The sequence below is a fragment of the Wyeomyia smithii genome, chromosome 2 (genome assembly GCF_029784165.1).
Source record: "Wyeomyia smithii strain HCP4-BCI-WySm-NY-G18 chromosome 2, ASM2978416v1, whole genome shotgun sequence".
Taxonomy (NCBI): domain Eukaryota; kingdom Metazoa; phylum Arthropoda; class Insecta; order Diptera; family Culicidae; genus Wyeomyia; species Wyeomyia smithii.
The window spans coordinates 20,292,461-20,312,707 of record NC_073695.1 but is presented as its reverse complement, the minus strand read 5'-3'; the positions used below and the strand labels follow the sequence as shown (position 1 = coordinate 20,312,707).

Here is a 20,247-nt window from a genome sequence, read left to right as displayed (position 1 = left end):
AGCAACGGGTTACAACTGAAATTTTGGACTTTTTTAGAGTCTCATTCAGTAGTTTGGCTATTAATCAAGATATGTACCAGGACGAATGATTGAGGAAAATTTTGATCCCTTTTCTTCCCCAACACGCATCATCACATTACGGCAAAAAAACCCGAGCGTTCGTGAACAATCATTCGACCCCATTTGTACTCAATATACGCAACCCCTGGAATCTGCCTCAGTGTCAGTTGATTGGTAGAACCAAGAGATGTATTTATTCGGACTGCTTCTAACAAACAAATCCAATCAAGTCATTTGGCTGATAATCGTGATTTTTCATCACAAAAAAGAGTAAATTAGAGTGTATACTATCCTACTCTCAGACAACTTAACCGCAGCAGAAGTGGTTCCTTCCACCAAGCTTTCCGTCTCACCGCACCGCATCACTGCTGCTACTCAGTCAGCATTACAGTGAGGTTTTTTTTCACACGGTTTTTTTACGCGGGTTGCTTTTCTTAATTACTCGAAGACGGTACAAGATAACGACCTCATTTCAATCACGTTTTCCGTTTTAGGCCAAAGGTAACCATATATCCGTTTTCAAAAAAACTCACAATTTTTGGTGTAAATACTGAAAATTCAAAATGCTGAATTTTGGTCGTTAGATTGACCACTATCATATTCAATCGAGTTTCAAACATTTTAAAACGGGTTTCTTCGTTATATTCGCAACTCAAAAAAATTTTTTTTACGCGATCCCATACAAATTTGGAGCGCATCCCTCATGTGAAAAAAGGCTTTACTGCATATTCTCCTGTTGTTATCGTTTCTCCCCCTATGACGCGCAGCATATGAAGAAAAAATACAACTAGCGACTCGCTTCTAAAAGCTGATTTAGTTTAATCATGTATGTGTTTTCTCGGAGAAATCATTGCACCAAACCAGCACTTTATTCTGGGCTGGGACATCATGCTGGGTCAGCAAATATCAACATTAGGTGATATTTGGTCATTGATTGGTTTACATTCCACTTACAAACTACTTTACTTTTCAATTATAATTATAAGCATTGGAATTTGAGCAGTTTTGGTGACGCTCTCGATGTTTAGATTTAAATTGTACACCATCTTTCAGACGGTTGCGATACGACGAAATTCTACGTCAGAAAATGCTTTGCTGGAAAACCCTAGGAATATGTGATGAATAAATTTAGTTTAGCCCCTATTCCAAAATTACACTTTCTAAGAAAACTAACTAGATTAAAATGATATCGTACAGAAAAGCGCAATATTCAAATAATCGGGATTATTGTTTAATACATGTTTCAATCAATTATTCATTCCAATTCATATAAAGGGTCCAATAGCACCAAAAATCGTGTGTGATTGCGAAAAGTGCTGTAATTTCGATCGTATTTTTCTTAAATTGAATTTTTCTTAAACCACATCAATATTGCGTCTTTCTAGAGCATTTATTGTACTGTTTCGGAACCAGTACAACGAAACTGTGTTGTTCATAACGCATTTGGTGCCCCAGCGAATGTTCAATGTATTGGACGGCTCAAAATCAAAACACTTTTGAAGTAATAACCGGTGTTAGTATTGCCATGATGATTCGTAGTGGTACTGGTAATATTTTCCAGAATGCTGCTATCGTTAAAGCAGTGCAAGCAGTAATCAATACTGATGATTTGGTACTGACTAGGTAAACGCAAATATGAACTGATTGATTCACTATTGATTCCGGTCATTCAAAAACATCATCGAATCAATAATAATTAAAAAGACATTGGATTTGTTCCAAACATTTTGCATTTAACGGCGATTCTGGTTTTATTCATATGCATTCGGTTCCACGAGCAGGCTTCGAAACGGTCAGCATTTTCATTTGATCTTGCTTCCTCATCGTGCATCACAGTCGGCTTTCGCTCGTAAATGTGAAACAACCGTCGCCTCTCAAACAAAGAAAAGGATGGTCATTCTACACTCGCGCATCAAAGAGATTCACACTGCCATTCGTTTGGGGATGTTATTTCGGCCTATTTCTGTCTACTTCGTTCTATTTATGTTGATAAATATTATTACAAGCACAATGATATAAATAATTTCCGAAATATCCACACTCAACGTGCGTAATTCTCATTTCTAGAAAAAATGTCAAAATACGTTTGAGGAAAAAACGTCGTGGTGGCGGTGCTCGTTTGACATGTTCGTTCAAGACTGTATTAAGACAGCGAGCCTTGCTAGCGTCAGAGGAAGACAAAGACGATTATCGCAGTAAAAAGTGGTTCGACCGTGACCATTTCGAAGCCTGGCAACGAGGCTCGCTGTTGGCTGTTTCGGTTGCGGACGGTGATTAGGGATGCACGAGCTTTTGATACGCACCGACTCAAGAAAGTAACCAGCGGTATTTTGAGCGCCCCAAAACTGATCGTTTGCCCAAAACCGAAGTCTACCGAAACACCACATATTCTGATTCCGATCTCTGTCAATGTATTCATTACTCAACTGTTGCGTTATCGTTTTGACACATTTTTTCTACATATTCAGAGCATTTAATGTACGTTTTGAGAGACACATCGGATGATGTAAGCTTGAACTTTTGTGTGTATATTTACGATTCAAATTGTAACTTTGCTTCGTTTCCCTAAAATCACTTATGCAAATATGTATGGGTCATTCCATGTCAAGTGATCAGGCAAAAGCAACGACTCTCTCCGATTCGCTTCAAAATGGATAAAATGACTTGTTTTAGGTCGAAACTGAGAGTTTTTGGTCAATCGGACAACCCCCCTCCAATTGCGGGGCCCTCCATTTTTGTATTTTTTGACAAAAAATCACTTTCCATGTTTTGGAAAAACATCATATCTCAGAGGCCGTAAGAGCTACAGACAATATTAGACACTCTTTTTAAAAGTTATTAAATTTACAATCGAATGGCATCATTATATTTAGCAAACAGTGTTGCCAATATTGATATTTTCACGTTTAAAAACTAAAACTTTGTTTATCTCAAAACACCCCCAATTTTTTTTTAAATCTGATGTCACCAATGTGTTCAGCGGAAAATTTTACATAAGAATCACCTATCCACAAAATGCAATATGCGCCGTTGCGGAGATATTCAACTTTTAAGACAACGAGTTCGTTAAATTCCAACAATACGCCTACAAATGCGATAAGCCTTATTAAAACGCATCCCAAACTAAATCGCCGCTTCAAATCTCAAAAACTGGTTTCTCATATTCTAATTGATGGTACCTGAATTAACAGCCATTAAAGTACAACGTGCGTTTCATTAATTATAATTATTTAACAGGTTTGTCAGAAATTCACGTTTGATTTTTGTAGTACGTGACGACTTCTGTTTAACTTTTGGAGATAAACTGAAATAGGTACCCAATCAGAGCATGACAATGTCTTCATTGAAATGGTAGCGTCAGCTTGAGGTGTCGCCGAATGCATTCCTCGGATCCCTGGAACACATTTAATTGAATCGAACCTGGCAGCACTGACAACTGGTGGATTTTATCGCTCGTTTTATCACAAATTTGAAATTTTTCTTTGAGTTGCCGAACCATTTCCTCTCCAGCACTTCCTAGACTTTCATTTGCTGACTAGAAACAGCCTCAAAAGATTTTTTTAAAGCTTTTGATGCTTTGAGCAGTTTTTCTCCGCTGTATTTATTTGATTGTTTGACCTTCGACTCACTAACGGGTGATTGACCAACAGATTGCAAAACCGTGTTAAGGCAAACCAGCTGTGTCTTTACTATCCAAGTAAACGATTAAAACAGGTTCAAAACAATTTCAAATAAAACAAAACAATAATGACATCGCAGAAGTGAGCTAATCACTTCATTTCCAACATTTTCATGTTGTAAAGAATATAGTGTGAAAAATCCTTTTACTCAGCTCATGCGGAGTTTCCAATTCTTCAGCTAAATGATCCAACTCACCAGTATCTATAACAAGGAAATAATGAATGTTATCTATAATGCTTGTAACATTACTTGTGCTGAGGGACACACTCAAAATATTTTTCACGTTATAGTTACCGGAAAAGTTACGTGAATACTTTCCACTATCGTTTTTAAGTAGATTCTAGGTGATTGTCTCTTGAGTTCATCATGACCTGGTGAGATACATTATCCTTCGAATCTTATTTAGTAGACATGCGTTTCATGTGAGTTTCACGTAGAATTCATCTACTGGTAAAGTGAAAAGCATTTGAGTATCTGATATCTATCACGTTTTATGAAACGTATATTTTTATTTATTTCTATAATTTTTAATAGATCGCAAATGGCTTTCAGAAATTATCGAAATATATTCCGTAATAAATCTGGGGTATACCAATTCGTAAATGAATAAAACGACATAAAAACTGATTAATATTACGACATTCGTCGACGATAGTTACTGCTGAAGCTGTTTGTGTTCAGGTAACTCCTCTACCTCTGAACTAAAGCTGTGTGAACCCTCTTAACCTGTAAGGTTAAGACTGAATTTTATTTGGATTTTTTGAAAACTCACTTATTTACAAGCCATCGAGAAATTCTGTTTTGTGTCCTGACACTGAATCAGACAACAGCTTCGCCATTTTGATTTTAGGCTATTTTTGCACAGAGAATTCACGCGATACACGTTTGACGTTGACGTTTCCCGTTTCACGTTTGACGTTGACGTTTTCCAGTTCACGTGGATAGTACGTGATAAACCATGGCATACATGTGATTTTCACGTAGATGTTATCATACAAAGTGACAGAAAATGAACTTTCACGTAACAATAACGTGAAAAATATTTTGAGTTTCCTTAAGAAAGAGAAATAAAAAAAAAATATTTTGAGTGTACTATTTTCACCGATTGCCACACCTGTTTCCTGATCCATCATTCTATCTTGCGAATTAATCCTTACAACCTCCGCTCTCAGTGCTGCATCACATTGGACGCATGTCTTTTGACCTCCTACTATTTCCTGATTGTTTTCATGAAACCTGCCCTGAAAACATGACGAAATGCAGCATTGTTTCTGTCTAGCCGCGAAATATAGGCCAAATTGTTTTTCATGGCTTCCGCATATAGTTTGCAAACGTTGAACACCAGACCGAAGTTTGAACAAAATCTATTCTCGCGATGTTACGTGCGATCGATTGTGATTTTCAGCTGTACACTTACTTTTTAAACTCCAACATATTGAACACACCATTTTTTTCACTGTCGTGTAAACTCAAATCAACCTGCGTATGTTTTGACAGGAACCACGTTATGAAAACACAGGAATAAACCATCAGAACGGCCATGAGAAACCCACATTTGAGATGTGAAATAGTGCTTTTGTTTCGAGTGCGTTTCAACATTTGGTCACATATGTTGTGTGAACTTAACGAACACGTTATCTTAAAAGCTTAATATCTCCACAACGGCGCATATTGCATTTTGTAGATAGGTGATTCTTATGTAAAATTTTCCGCTGAACACATTGGTGACATTGGCCTTTGAGATAAACGAAGTTTTAGTTTTTAAACGTGAAAATATCAGTATCGGCAACACTGTTTGCTAAATATAATGATGCCATTCGATTGTAAATTTAATAACCTTTAAAAAGAGTGTCTAATATTGTCTGTAGCTCCTACGGCCTCTGAGATATGATGTTTTTCAAAAACATGGAAAATGATTTTTTGTCAGAAAATACAAAAATGGAGGGCCCCGCAATTGGAGGTCCGATTGACCCAAAACTCTGGATTTTTTAGTTTCGACCTAAAACAAGTCATTTTATTCATTTTGAAGCGAATCGGAGAGGGTCGTTGCATATGCCTGATCACTTGACATGGAATGACCCGTATATATAGGAGTTCACATATTTTATGATACATACCATGCACATGTGTGCCTTGCTCCTGCCATCTTTACTGTTGGTTTAAACTAGTCTTAAAATTCATGCACATTAATATTTACTATACAAACCACGTTCTTGTTATGTGTTGGCTTGCCTCGTTTCCAAAAAACTAGAATACAGTAAGATCGTTTTTATGCGGTTTTTTACGCGGGTTGCTATCCTCCATTTCTCAAAAACGTTACAAGAGATCGACCTTATTTCAATCATGTTTTCCGTTTTAAGCCATATATCATATATCAGTTTTCAAAAAAATTCACAATTTTCGGTGTAAATATTCAAAATTTGAAATATTGCATTTTGGTCTCTAGATTGACCACTATCATATTCAAATGAGATTCAACGTTTTAGGACGGTTTTCTTTGTTATATTTGCAACTCAAAAAAGTCGTTTTTTTACGCGGGCTCATACGAATTTTGAACGCATCCCCCGCCTAAAAAACGACCTTAGTGTACTAACTTTTGTATTTCATTCAAGTAAATCACGCACATTTGTGTGTGTCCCCAAAAATCTTTTTATGGTATGGAGCGTTGGTGCGTGGCTCCAATAGCATTATAAATCCGTCTCAAATCAGTAAATTTAAACAATTTTGTTCTCTATTGAAAAAAAAAACTATGCACACCTGTGCGCAGCCCCAAAGGAATTGTGTATGTCTCTTGGTCTATACCAAATATTAATAAGCTAATTGTGCTCCGACGGGCAGGAGTTATATGTATGATTGCATCACTTATCAAAGTGAATCCTGATCAAACGAGCCCTCCCCTACTAACAAAAACCTCTTTCCTGTGACCTTTGTGGAGATGCAGAAGTTAGTATACGGTCTCCAAATAGCAAGGGTCACATTAACATCCCTTTCCTCTTCCCACATGATTGCAAGGACGTGGCCGGCGTCGTTATTGATCCTTCAAAGTATTGAGTCACTAAAACTTGTACAATGAGAAAGGTCGGTCACTCCCAACCCCATTCAATTGATTCACTGTGCAATTTTACTGATTCGGATCAATCACGGAGTGCAACCCTTGATATGTGCAGTCAGTCAAACTAAGCTCGCTTCCAATTCCAATAAATTTCAAATGCTTCGAAAACATATTAAACATTGTGGACTTCGAAATTAAGAACAAACTCTGGAATTAGCCCAGCGAACAATTTAGTTCATATTATTCGCATGCAAGTCTGTTAAGAAAAAACTTGATTATACATCATTTTAAAACCTATAATTTGCTGAGGAGTATTGTCGGAATTTGTTGTTACAAATGGTTGAAGCCTTGGAGAAACCTTTTTAAATCATGCCCAATCTGTATTATTGCAAGCTGCCCCGTTCTAGATTTTTCTTCAGAAGCGAAAAAAAGTTACCCTAAATAGATTATAACCCTTCAACCATTCCTGTGAATTTTGGTTTCCCTACTGGAGGGGTTCCCAGGCGTTTCACTAGGTGGAGCGCTTTTTTAGTCCAAAATATTTGGCGGAGCACCTGCGTTTCATGAATCTATGAGAAATTTACTATTGCAAAAATAAAGTCCTATTTTCTTTAGCTCAAAATGTGCTCGTATATTTATGATACTACAGTATTCAAAATCATCAAATCTTTATACACTGAGAAGAAGGACTTTACATTGAAAATATCTTTATGAATTCTTCATGATTATTTCAACCCAATTGGTAGTGATAGTTCAGTACAACGCAGCATAGAGGATAGCCGACTTCCAATTTTTTAGTAACATGTTTTGAAGAGTGGACTCTTTCACTTGTGATATTTCAAATTTTTGTAGAAAGTTGCTGAATGTTGCACATCAAAGAAAGTTTAATATTTCTCTGTGTAAGTTTCAACGATCAACAAACAAAGGTTTTTTTTTATCAAAAGTTTCTGAGTAGCACTATCCCACGTTCTCGTGGCGTCCGGAATGCACAGTTATGGGCTTCCGGATTACACACTTTCCAACAATGCCACACACTAAGCTTTACATCGACTGCTGCACTTTCTAATCCTATTCTGTCGACGCACAGCACGCACCAGCGGACAAGCCAACGAAAATGGCCTCAAGCTAGAACTGTTCGTTTTCACTAGCCGCAACCATCTATGTCTGCAGTTAAAAGCCAACCAATGCTGCGCGTGAAATGATGGTAAGCGGAAGCAGAAGTTTTCCGAGGCCGGTTTTCACTGGTTGCTCATATGCATGGCTCGTGTATCTATGCATACACTCATGCACACGTATTTGATAGTCTGATCGCCACCCGGATAGGATGCGGGTAGGAAATGGGAAGCTAATCCTTCCCGAGCGAACGTACGAACGGACGGAATATCTCAATTGGTTCACTGATAGCAACACTTTCGCAAACCACCCACTTGCTACCCCTTCCTCTGCTTTTGCACCATGTGACGAAACCAGTGCAGAAACGAGAAAGTGTGTGCACGCTATTCATTCAACAATCTACCAGATTCTCCGCTGAGGGCCGCGGCATCAGCAGCTGTGGCTAGCCTTACCGGTTAGCCGGTTGGGATGCAGCGTTCAACTTTCTGACTGTTGGCACTTGGCAGGTGTTTGTACGCGGTTACCGCTAGACAGCAAGAATTTAATAATGGTTCATCAACGCACAGCAAAGCCCACGGTAGATGCATGCCGGAGATGGAAGTGAGCGTTTGGAATTCCAGCTTATTGAGAAAAGGCACCAGGATTTTCACTGAAATAGCTTATTCAACTCGCAGCCTGATGCCGCCGTACGTACGTGTCGACTTTATCGTCGAACAATTCACACCCGCTTTGCGGTTCTGCCTTTGTTGCACCGCCCAGACGTTCGCGATTGCTGGGGGAAGTTTTGCGAAACAGCAAGTTTAGTCTCGAACGGTAATACTTTGTCACACACATGTGTTTTATCTGTCGTTTGCCGGATTTGCTGTGACGAGGTTTCTGAGATTCTTAGCTTGATATGATTGAAGCGTCAGTAGAAGGGGATACGGTAGAATTTCATGTGCTTATCTCAAACTAACCAACTACCGTGTGTACAAACATATGTGAGGCAGATGACGAACGTATTTTTATTTTGCGAAAACGTATGCGAAAACAAGCACTGGAAAAAAATTAACCATTCTGGAAAAATCAGGGGGTTTTAATTTCGAACTTGACTAGTCACCCTGTTGTAGCATTTTCATTTCTTTTATTTAAAAACTGTCAACTTTTGAAATTCATTACGTAGCTAAAGGTTAGAAGTTAAAAAATTAGGTATAGCAACAGAACAGAAGTGAAAATTCTCTAAATTATATTCATTAATATGAAAAGTTGACCTACACGCTCGTGAAAAGTAACACGGCGAATGAATTAGTTTTAATTCAATTTCATAAGTTGCATGGAAACGTCAAAAAATGAATACAGCATTTGGTGATTCTGTGTAATTTTTACACTGATTTTAGATTAATCTAGAATAACTCATTTTTGAATTTACCACTATAACTCAGTTTTGAGTACTAAGCATGAAAAAACGACGCCATTATTTGACACGAGTTAAAAGGCAGCACCATGATTCAACATTTGTTCGCCATTGCCTTTGCGGGCTTTTGTTATCTGTTCTTGTGGCTGTTTGAGTGATTCCAAAAAATGAGAAAATCGCTGAGAAGGTGGTCACGGACATTTTAAAAAGCTTTAAGGTACACATATAAACTTTTTTCATTATTCATTCTAAGGAACCAAAAGTTTTCAGGTTATTCGTGTCATCAGGAAATTTGTGGGAGAGTAAAATATCAAGTGATTATGCATCACAAAAAAAGAGCAAAATATACTTAAAAAATAAATATAATTAGACACCGTTCAGATAGAATGTAACCTAAGTTTTGTTTTGTTCTGACTGTTACTGGCACAATCCTCCCTTTCTACGCTAACATCACATTTAAAACTGAGTGGTTTTCCATTCTTAAACTGAGTACTTTTAAATTCTGAAAATGGTTAGTCTTAAATTCAAAAAATGAATATTTTTCTATTCAAAAACTTGATAGTTTCAAAATCTAAATCGGTGTAGGTTTTAATTTTAAAACTGAGTAGTTTTAAATTCAATAAATGAATAATTTTGTACACATAAACTGATATTTTTTAAGAACTAAATGAGTTTTATTAAACACAGAAATGAGTTCAATTGTATACATCATTCTGAATAATAAATACACAATATTTGCCCATACTATGGTTACACAATTTTGAATAACAACAGAGTTACTCAATTTTCGTGTTGTTCCACTTTTTATGGAAATGAATTGTTTTCTAATCATTTTTGAATTCATTTTAGGGAGCGTGTACTAATATCAATGCAGTATTAATCTTATGTCGTTTTCGTTTTCGCGGTGTACTACACTCAAATGACCTTTTTGACACCGAAAATGTTTTATTTGATTTTTCGTGTTACCCTTTTTCTGTCTCTCCCTACACTTTTTCTGTCACTTATGACACCCGAAAAAAGCAGAGTGTACTGTAGGAAGTTACCAACACATTCACACGTATGTGTCAAAACTGGTTTGTTTTGGTTAGCAGGTAAATTTTTTCTCAGCACATTTGCGAGATGGACATATGAAATGGAAACGAGACAAAATGACGAATGCGATTATGACCAAAACAAAACGAATTGACAGCTATCCCATTATTACGCATACCAATGCAATGACACTGGAAATGTTTTATTTGAAGCTGCAAAGTATAGCACGGAAAAAGTGTAGTACACCGCGAAAACGAAAACGACATTAGTAACCCATGAGTCAGTAGAAAAAAATTGACAGCTCTCTCCGTCGAACTCTAACCGTGATAGCGGAACCAGTGAAATTCAGAAATGAGCGTATTCAAAAAACGGTACTCCGCCGTTTCGAAAACGGACATCGTGCGACACTTTGTGGGCGCCCCGACATTTTGGTATTAAAAGAAAGCCGGGTTCGGGACGGCCGACGACCCTGAGCGACAAGAAGCTTCAAAGCATGGTGAGACCGAGGGAAAAGTGGCTACATCGCACAGTGGTTCGCCCGTAGGCCAAAAATAGATAAAAAGTTTTTTAGTTTCCTGATTATCATCGATATAATGGACCAATTATGATCCTGAGAATGAAGAAAAACTGTTCTTGTTAGCTTATTTTGTTAACAGTTTTGAGCACGAGATAAATGAAGGTGTTTGACACTTACAAAATCAGCTTAAACAGTACGTGTTTCTTACATTGTGAATTTGGGAACAAATTCAATTGCTTTATCTGTTCATCATTTTCATCATGAACCTTCAAGAAACAGGTATGTTTTGCTACTTTGGTGTTGTTTCATAGGTATGTGCTAAACTGTATTCATTCGCAAGAAGGAACGTACTAAAAATGTCAAAGACTCATATCAAAATTCATGTAAACTTTTAAATATGTTCCGCGCGAAATACTTTCATCAAACTGCCACCAAATTAAAGATTCAGGACTTAAAAAAGATTTGTTAAAGGTTTTAGCTGCATATATTTGTATCTAAGTCAATGGTAAGCGGCTAGAGATGTTTACTTTTTCGTTTGAATTTTATGCTTTTTACATAGTTTCTTCGAAGAGTTGTGGTACATTCAGCTCAAATTCACTAATTCGTTCTTAAACATTTGTCTATATTCGAAATTTGATATTTGGTGTTGAATTACGAGAGGTTTTTGAGACAGTATCAAATTCGTTCGAAGTTTTTCCAAGGCTAGAAAAGTCAAACTTTTGAAACGCTTTTGAGGGTTCACTTAACAAAACCCAATCGAGCTTAAATTTTTCATGAAAACTTTTTCGATAAGGTAAAATTTTATGAAAGCTGCCGTCAAACTTCTTTCTCTATTCTATTGGCACCCTATTGTGCAAGTTATCGTCGGAATCGTCACTGCACTGAAGCGCACTGACACATTTTCTGTCAATTATTCATATTGATGTTCAATAGCGAGATCGCTGAGTTAGCATTAGGCGTTCCAATAGACAGGTAGAATTAAGTAGAAATAATTTTAATAAATTAGTTTAACTTCGACTCCCGAATTATTCAGTTCCATTTTTGGAAACTTAACTTAACTTAACTTGCATAATAATGAGAATGCCAAAAATTTGAAAAAAGTGGCAGTCCCAGAAATGCTTGTTGTAATTGAAAAACACTTAATTCCGTTGATTTCATTAGTTTTCAAGAACAATACTTTACAAAAATGATTTATGACCACCCTCGCCATACAATTCGAACCACTGCACAGTGGGGAATCGCTGGCCATCAGCCTAAAAAATTTTTTTTCGTCAGCTGTTTCAAAATATTTTTTCCTTTATTGCAATAACATTCAAGTGCCTAAATCCAAAATTTGAGCGCAACATCGTGAAATCTGATTTTTTTTATAACTTTTCAAAGCTTGATATACTGACGATCTTTGACATATTTTTGAAAAAAAGTACATTACTGAAACGCTCTGCAGTTTCAATGATAGCTTAGATTTTTTTGGCATCAAAGGAAAAGTTGTTCAAAATACTGTGCAAAACAAATCTCTTTTACTAGCTCGTAGTCGGCAGCGAGGGTAAAAAATTTGCCTTTAGTTTATAAGATACCCTAGAAATAAGAGTTTTCTGGCTCCGTTAAACATTTTATGTATTGTGCCGTGTCAAATAAACGTTATGTAAAAAAAATCAACGCTTTAGTGAGAAATGCGATAGCAGATTTCCTATTATATTTTTTTAATCTTGAAATTTTATCTTGGATTTAATTTAACCAAACCCATAATACTCCATTAATGAAAATTTGCGATGTCGACATTACACCGTGAACGTTCAAATATAAATTTGGGAAAAAAATCACAAAACTTTACATTAAATAGTTGTTTCATTATTTTTTACAATGATTGATAAAAATGCGTCAATTTCTTCACAACTACACTGCCGTGAGATGACAAAGTGACGTAAGTGCCTATCTATTTAATAAAAAAGTGAGGGAAAAAATGCCAAAAAAATCATTAAAAATTAAGTCTCGTCTGTCCTGGACGGCCCAAAAAATGGATGCCAGATTAAGTACCCCAAAATTATGTAAAATCCATATTTTTGTCGCATTTATCGACGCTTTTTTTGCTCGGCCAGCCTTTGTATGAAGTCGCCCTACTGTGCAAAAATGTGCTTCGTTGCGTGCGCTCAGCCGGGAGGTCAGTGCGACCGGCCAAACAGTGAGAAAGTACCTGGCGAACATGTACATACATGTCAGAAAGCGACAGTCCCGTCCTCTGCTCTCAGTGTTGCAGACAATAACGCAGCGGCAGTGGCTGAATATGATGGACGAGACCTGTCTCAGATGGCAACGACTGGCAGGGCACTTCGTATTTTACTTCCCTTACGAAGGAAGTGAGCTCCGTGTTCATTTCACATACCAAGTTTCCCAAAAAGGTGCTGCTGTTACTGACAATGAGCGAGAAGGGACGCTCCGGACTGACCGTGAGTTTATAGTACGAAGTGCCTACCAGAAGTCGCATTGTTCATCATGAAAAACATTTAGGTGGGAAGACGCGGTGTTTTGGGGGATTTGGTAGATGGCTGAATATCGATGTGGTACCCAAGTCGGCGAACCCACTCAACGTCCTCAGCTGCATCCCATCGAGAACTTCTGAGCAAACCTGAAGCGTAAGATCTGATCCAAAAATTTAGTCGCGAACACTGAGAAGGAATGCATACACGCATGATTTCGTCCACCATGGCGAATGTGCTGGAATGGAAGGCCGCTCGTAGATTTTTGATTTGTAAATCAGCTAATATAATTACCTTTAACGGGAAATTTATCAAGTTAAATTTTTTTTTTGTTGTGGAATTAGACTACTGCGTCCATTATTTAGAACTATTGTAGTATAAGTTCAATTATATGTCTAAGTTTTTTATCATCTTCCATAAAAAGTCATGTTTTTTTATGCAAACGATATTTGTTTGATAATCTTTAATTATTTTTTTAAATTTTTGACTGTTTTGTCTGCCTCCATTATTTTAATAGTTTTGGACAGTTTATCATTTCAATGTTATCTTTATTATCATGTTTCATATGAAGCGCTTTTTCAAACCTGACTGCAAAAGTTAAGTTTTTCAAATTGTTTTCTTCCTCTATGAGTGTAAACCATCAATTTCCTTTCTGTGTACGACTATAATTGGAAAAAAAATGTTTTCGGGTTTCTGGCCCCATGAAAAATGATGAAAACAGTCAGGAACACGCCAATATTTGTGGTATTCACCCAAAAAAAAACTCTACTAACGGAACCGAGAACACGTGGCTTCTCAAAAGCTTCTTTTTTGCAATATGACTTTAACAATTCTTTCATTCCCCATACGAGAGGATACTTTCTTTTTTGACAAAAAAGTTTCTCACTTGCCAAAAAAGCGCAAAGTTGTATTCAAAAGGCAGAAGCCAAACGATTCCCCCACGGGAAGTAGACTCCGGCGACCGATGCGATGATTGCTTGGTGCAAGTGGATGGAGCTTAGCTTTCATGAACAAAGTTTTTCCTTGTTCCTACATTAGCGTGGAAGATGGGACAGAATTGCTACTGGTTCTTTTTTTATGACCGATTCTCTTTTATGGCTTTCGGTTTGCTGTCCGTAAGTGGTAAATAAAAACTTGATTTGAAAACCCTTGAAGGATGTTAAAATGTTAGAACTAACTTCTTTTTTCCACTCTTCTATTTTCCAGATACAAAATCGAAGTTGCTGGCAAGAACGTTCCGGTGCTCACCATACAGGACAAGGGTCGGTATGGGGTCATCGTGTTCGAAAACCTGGAAAAGTACCTACAGATGGACAACTGGAATCGGCAGCTACTGGACAAGTACTGCCGCGACTATTCGGTGGGAATTATCGGCTTTGTAGCGCCAAGCGAAGAAACTCTGGTGGGGGCCCAGCTGCGTGGTTTTCCCCTGTACGTGCACACGAACTTACGGTTGCGAGATGCTAGCCTGAATCCGGGATCACCGGTGCTGCGATTAACCCGTGCCGGTGATACAGCTTGGGGACCACTACCGGGCGGGGATTGGGCCGTGTTTCAACATAATCACAGTACGTACGAGCCGTTAGAGTGGGCCCAGCGGAATACGCAAGATTATCCGACAGATGGAGTCCAGCCGCCACTGGCAACGGTAATACAAGACCACGGGCGAGTGGATGGAATTCAACGGGTGTTGTTCGGGGCTGGTCTGAAGTTTTGGTTGCACCGGTTGTTGTTTTTGGATGCGTTATCATATTTGAGCCATGGACAGTTAAGTTTGAACCTGGAACGAAGGATATTGATTGATGTAGATGACATTTTCGTAGGTGAGAAAGGAACCCGATTAAAACCAGATGATGTTCATGCCCTGATTGCCACCCAAAATCGAATAGCAAGAATGGTGCCGGGGTTCAGGTTTAACTTGGGATTTTCCGGCAAATACTTCCACCATGGAACGCACGAGGAAAACCTAGGAGATGATATGCTCCTGCGAAACGTGGAGCAGTTCAACTGGTTCTCACACATGTGGAACCATCAGCAGCCCCATTTGTATGACAACGTAACAACTCTGATGAATGATATGATGCTAAACAAGGACTTTGCGAAAGAAAAGGGCATTCCAACGGATTCTGGCTACTCGGTGTCACCGCATCATTCGGGTGTCTATCCGGCGCACGAGTTATTGTACATGGCATGGAAAAAAGTTTGGAACATCAAAGTAACTTCCACCGAAGAATATCCTCATCTTCGACCTGCTCGGCTCCGCCGGGGTTTCATCCACCGCAATATCATGGTTCTTCCAAGACAAACTTGTGGCCTTTTCACCCACACGATGTACATCGATCGCTATCCGGGTGGACGCGATAAACTCGACGAATCCATCCAAGGTGGAGAATTATTCCAAACAATCGTATACAATCCGATAAACATTTTTATGACGCACATGTCCAACTACGGAAGCGACCGGTTAGCGCTGTACACTTTCGAATCCGTTATAAAATTTCTTCGCTGCTGGACTAACCTTAAATTGACCTCTGCACCACCACTGCAACTCGGTGAAATCTACTTCAAACTGCACCCAGATGAAACGGATCCCGTTTGGGGTAATCCATGCGATGATGCTCGGCACAGCAAAATCTGGTCACGGAACAAAAGCTGTGATACGCTGCCAAAATTCCTCGTAATTGGACCACAAAAAACCGGCACCACCGCTTTGTATACCTTCCTTAGCATGCATCCCTCGGTGGCGAGTAATCTACCGAATCCGGAAACGTTTGAAGAAATTCAGTTCTTCAATGGCAATAACTACTACCGAGGGCTCGACTGGTATCAAAATTTCTTCCCTGTGCAACCGAACGGAACTGGCGGGCGTTATATGTTTGAAAAATCGGCCACTTACTTCGATGGAGAGCTGGTTCCAAAACGGGCTCACGCACTTCTACCGAAAGCCAAGTTGGTCACCATTCTGATATCGCCAGCAAAGCGGGCCTACTCCTGGTACCAGCACATCCGAGCCCACGGAGATCCGATCGCAAACAACTACAGCTTCTATCAGGTGAGATGATTATTCGATACTTTATTAAAAGTCATTTACTAAAACCGATTTTTTGTAGGTGATTATGGCCTCGGACTCGGCACCGAAACCGCTACGTGACCTACGCAACCGTTGTCTCAACCCGGGCAAGTACGCCCAACATCTGGAGCGATGGCTAGCGTACTATCCCCAGCAGCAGCTGCACATCATCGATGGCGAACAGCTGAAGTCTAACCCGGTCGAGGTGATGATGGAGTTGCAACGATTTCTCAAGCTGGTACCCAGCTTCGATTACAGCGAGCATCTACGCTTCGACAATAAGAAAGGCTTCTACTGCCAGATCGTGAACGAGAACAAAAATAAGTGTCTGGGGAAGTCGAAAGGCCGCCAGTATCCGCCGATGGACGAGAAGAGCGCTAAGTGGCTGCAGAGGTGAGTGTCGAGTGTTCCAGGTTTCTTGCCCTTCATTTAAAATTTCTTTTCTTTTCAGGTACTACCAAAACCACAACAGTGCACTGAACAAGTTGCTGAAAAAGCTTGGCTCTCGGCCCGTTCCCCAGTGGTTGAAGGATGACCTCTCGATAACGTCATAACAGCAGCGGGAACAGCAAAAAAAAGGACAGCAGCTGCAGCAACGACAACAGCAACAGCAACAACCGATCATTCAATGTGAAATGATCTGATGATGAGATGCTTGACGATGATGATTGTCACTCAAAGACTAAATCTGAAGTAATAAGTCAGTATGATGTACAAAGCAAACGAGAAAGTCGTGTCGTGAATGATAAATTAATTTGATTTTACTGTGGAGAGACTTCATATTAGCGCTAGAGGCAAGCAGATGTAGATAAATTATTACGTCGAGAGATATCGAATTCATTCGCCACAAACAAACGCTTCAATTTTATTTTATGTTTTAACGTTATGCACCGCGGATGATTGTGATTATCATTCCTTGTTCTGGAGAGGAAGCAAAACCCATTCATTTGTGCCGTAAGCTAACGGCCGCTGATTTACAATGCTCAGTTGTAATGGCGCAACACACAAGTATTGTCCCCCATTATTTAACGTCATAGTTTTTAGTTAGGTTTAAGTATGTACAAAAAATATACCTCACCCATTTGAGAGAACAAGCAAAACGATTCAGCAACATTCAGTGGTTCGAGCCTTGGATGGCAGAAGTTCCAATGCTGAACGTCAGAGGGCTACAAGCGCCTCCGGGTGCGTGTTATGCAAGAATGTACATTACATTCTGAGCGATAGCAGAACAGGAATCATTTAATTTATCCACTTTTAGCGGGTTTGATAGCAGAACTAGAAATGCGTGTATAAGTTTAAAAATGTGAATTGACTAATGAAAAACAGGGTACAAGTGAAATTCCGTTTACTGTTGCTAAACTGTACATTTTATGTTCGTCTGTAATATAGCTGTCGTTTTAGAGTCAGTTGTTTCGTTGCCATAATTTACCGGTAGGTTATCGTTATTTGCTAACTTTAGTACAGATTCTCAATCCATTAAGCTAATCCTATTATTTCAATGTACTTATATCCTGAGACAAAACGATATAATATGTTTAAAAAAAACACAAGCAGTACTTACTGTGTAACAGCGGGGATTATTACAGAAAATAATGTCTTCTATATGGTACGAACGGTGTGCATATAATAAACCTTCTAAGGACGCAATGAAAGCAAAATTTAACATATCTAACAACCGTAGTTTGTATTTAAAGCAAAAGATAGACGTTTTTGTCCCAGCGAGAAACCAAGCGTGCAGGAAAAAGCAAATTAACTATTTTTTAAACTGTTCCAAGAGAAAGGCAAAATAAAACAGAAACGCTTAAATTTTGAACCGCATTGACACCGATATTCCGAGTACGGTCTAAGCTACATAGAAAAAAAACAATACAAAAGAGCTCCCTGTACAGATTGAAGGAAGATGGCGCTATACTACTTTTCCAGTGTTCTGTTTGTATGAAACTTGTAAAGCTACAACCTAGATAGTTAGAGGCCGCAAGCCGAGTGCAGCAACCGCATTGCCGCCAAGTTGTTTGTCTAGGAATCTGATTGTAAATAGCCAACTAATGATTTTAATAGGCAGCAGCAGCATCCAAGCGCAAGAAATGTTATCAGAATAAAGTACGAAACCGTCGCCGGTTAAAGTCAAGCTGAGAAATTACGAAACAAACACAAAATGTACTAACTTTGAAGTAGAACAGAAAAAAATCCTCAAAGCTCCTTGTTACTAAGCTAAATCAGCTCCGTGCAAAACGTGCGAATCTAATGTATGAAATTTACACTTTGCTACGCTGATATGAGCTAGTATAGAAAGGTTTAGTGTACTGGTACAGAAGCCTATTTGTCGGTTTCCAGCACAGGTAATACAGAAGTTCTCATTATTTCAGGTAAAAGTGATATTGAGCCTAGATTAGTCCAACGCAACGTATCAAGGAAATGGATTCGAAATTATTCACCGTACTGGTTGCATCCTTCCTGATGGAAGCTGTTTTCTTCATAACGACCGCGCAGGCCGAATCGACAGTAGCGAAAAATAATCTTCCAGAGGAGACTAACGTCAACATGGCTCCCAATGAAGGAAAAACTGCCATTGCAGTCAACAAACGAAGGACATTTATGTTAAACCTAGGCAGAAAAACCTTCAAAGTGGATATAACCAAACTTCCGGCGACTATCGCAGTGAAGAACGATTACACGGAGCGGATTAATACAATCTCAAACACCGAAAGCGAAAAAATACAGAGTACAACTAACGCATCTCCCGTTGATTATGTGACTGTGACGGAGTCAGGCGAGCCCGCATCCATTGAACCTATCGGTTGGTGGGAGAGCGTGAAAGGATGGGTTGTGGACCAAACTTCCGCGGCAAAGGAATGGTTTGGTTGAAAAACGAATAATCAATACATTTTTAAAGTAAGAACAGTGAAATACATTACTCAGTAATATCATGTACCTTGCATACTTTTGCATCATCATTTATGAACAATTATAATAGCTAAATTATGACTCTCCAGCAACACTGCGTTACAGTGAAAAGTAACCTCGTTGTATTTTCTACGTGACGATTGCGTTATCGGATTCAGCCAATCAGCAGCCTGGTCGCTTTTGGTTGTATGTAACGGTGACCAGCTGTCGCGTCTTGTCTCAGGTTTTTAGTTTTGCGTTAGATCGCCAATGTCTTTGCACGGTGCGGCCATTTAACTTTCAATATCCTCATGAGGTGCTGCCATCTAGTCTTCATTTCCATCTGGCGGATCATGCACGATAAACTGTTTTTGCTAATAACCAGTTCTATGCACATTTAAGTTATCAGATGGCAGCACTAACCATTGTAAAGGTGTCGTGGGCAAAATGTATGAAAAAACTAGATCAGGTATCTTGTTCTAGTCATCTTTGCTAATAAGCAAAGTGTATTTTTATTTTTTAACGTACATAGTGAACAAACCTAATATACTATCCACACAGGCTAACAGACGTAACACTGAAACCTAGCTCCATCGCCACAAAAAACAATCATTTAAAATTTCCAATCGAATAACAGTCATCGTGCGATAACACCGTCTGGGGTGGCAATGTGACACATGCACGCACGTTAGCGTTGATGTCGAAATACAAGACGCAGCGCGAACACGGCAGCAGATGGTGCTAGCACAGACTAACAGACGTAACACTGGCACCTAGCTTCATCGCCACAAAAAACGTTCATTTCAAATTTTCAATCGAATAACAGTCATCGCGCGAAAACGTCGTCTGGGGCGCTGTCATGCAATTTCATACATATTTTGTAGTTCCTCATTTGACACATGCAGTAACGCGCTGGCGCTGATGTCAAAATACATGACGCAGCGCGAACACGACAGCAGATGGTGCTAGTGT

General features: G+C 38.9%; 1 protein-coding gene across 5 annotated transcripts in view; it reads left to right on the top strand.

Annotated features, from left to right (window-relative positions):
- LOC129720813 (bifunctional heparan sulfate N-deacetylase/N-sulfotransferase) overlaps nucleotides 1-18,561 on the top strand; it is a 328,426-nt gene extending 309,865 nt beyond the window's left edge. For all 5 annotated transcript variants that reach the window (XM_055672580.1, XM_055672583.1, XM_055672582.1 and 2 more), the window contains 3 exons: nucleotides 14,529-16,374; nucleotides 16,433-16,785; nucleotides 16,844-18,561. In XM_055672580.1, coding sequence (XP_055528555.1) covers nucleotides 14,529-16,374; nucleotides 16,433-16,785; nucleotides 16,844-16,946 — 2,302 coding nt within the window. In that variant the 3' untranslated portion in view covers nucleotides 16,947-18,561. The remainder of the gene's footprint in view (nucleotides 1-14,528; nucleotides 16,375-16,432; nucleotides 16,786-16,843) is intronic.
- The last annotated feature ends 1,686 nt before the right edge of the window (nucleotides 18,562-20,247 follow it).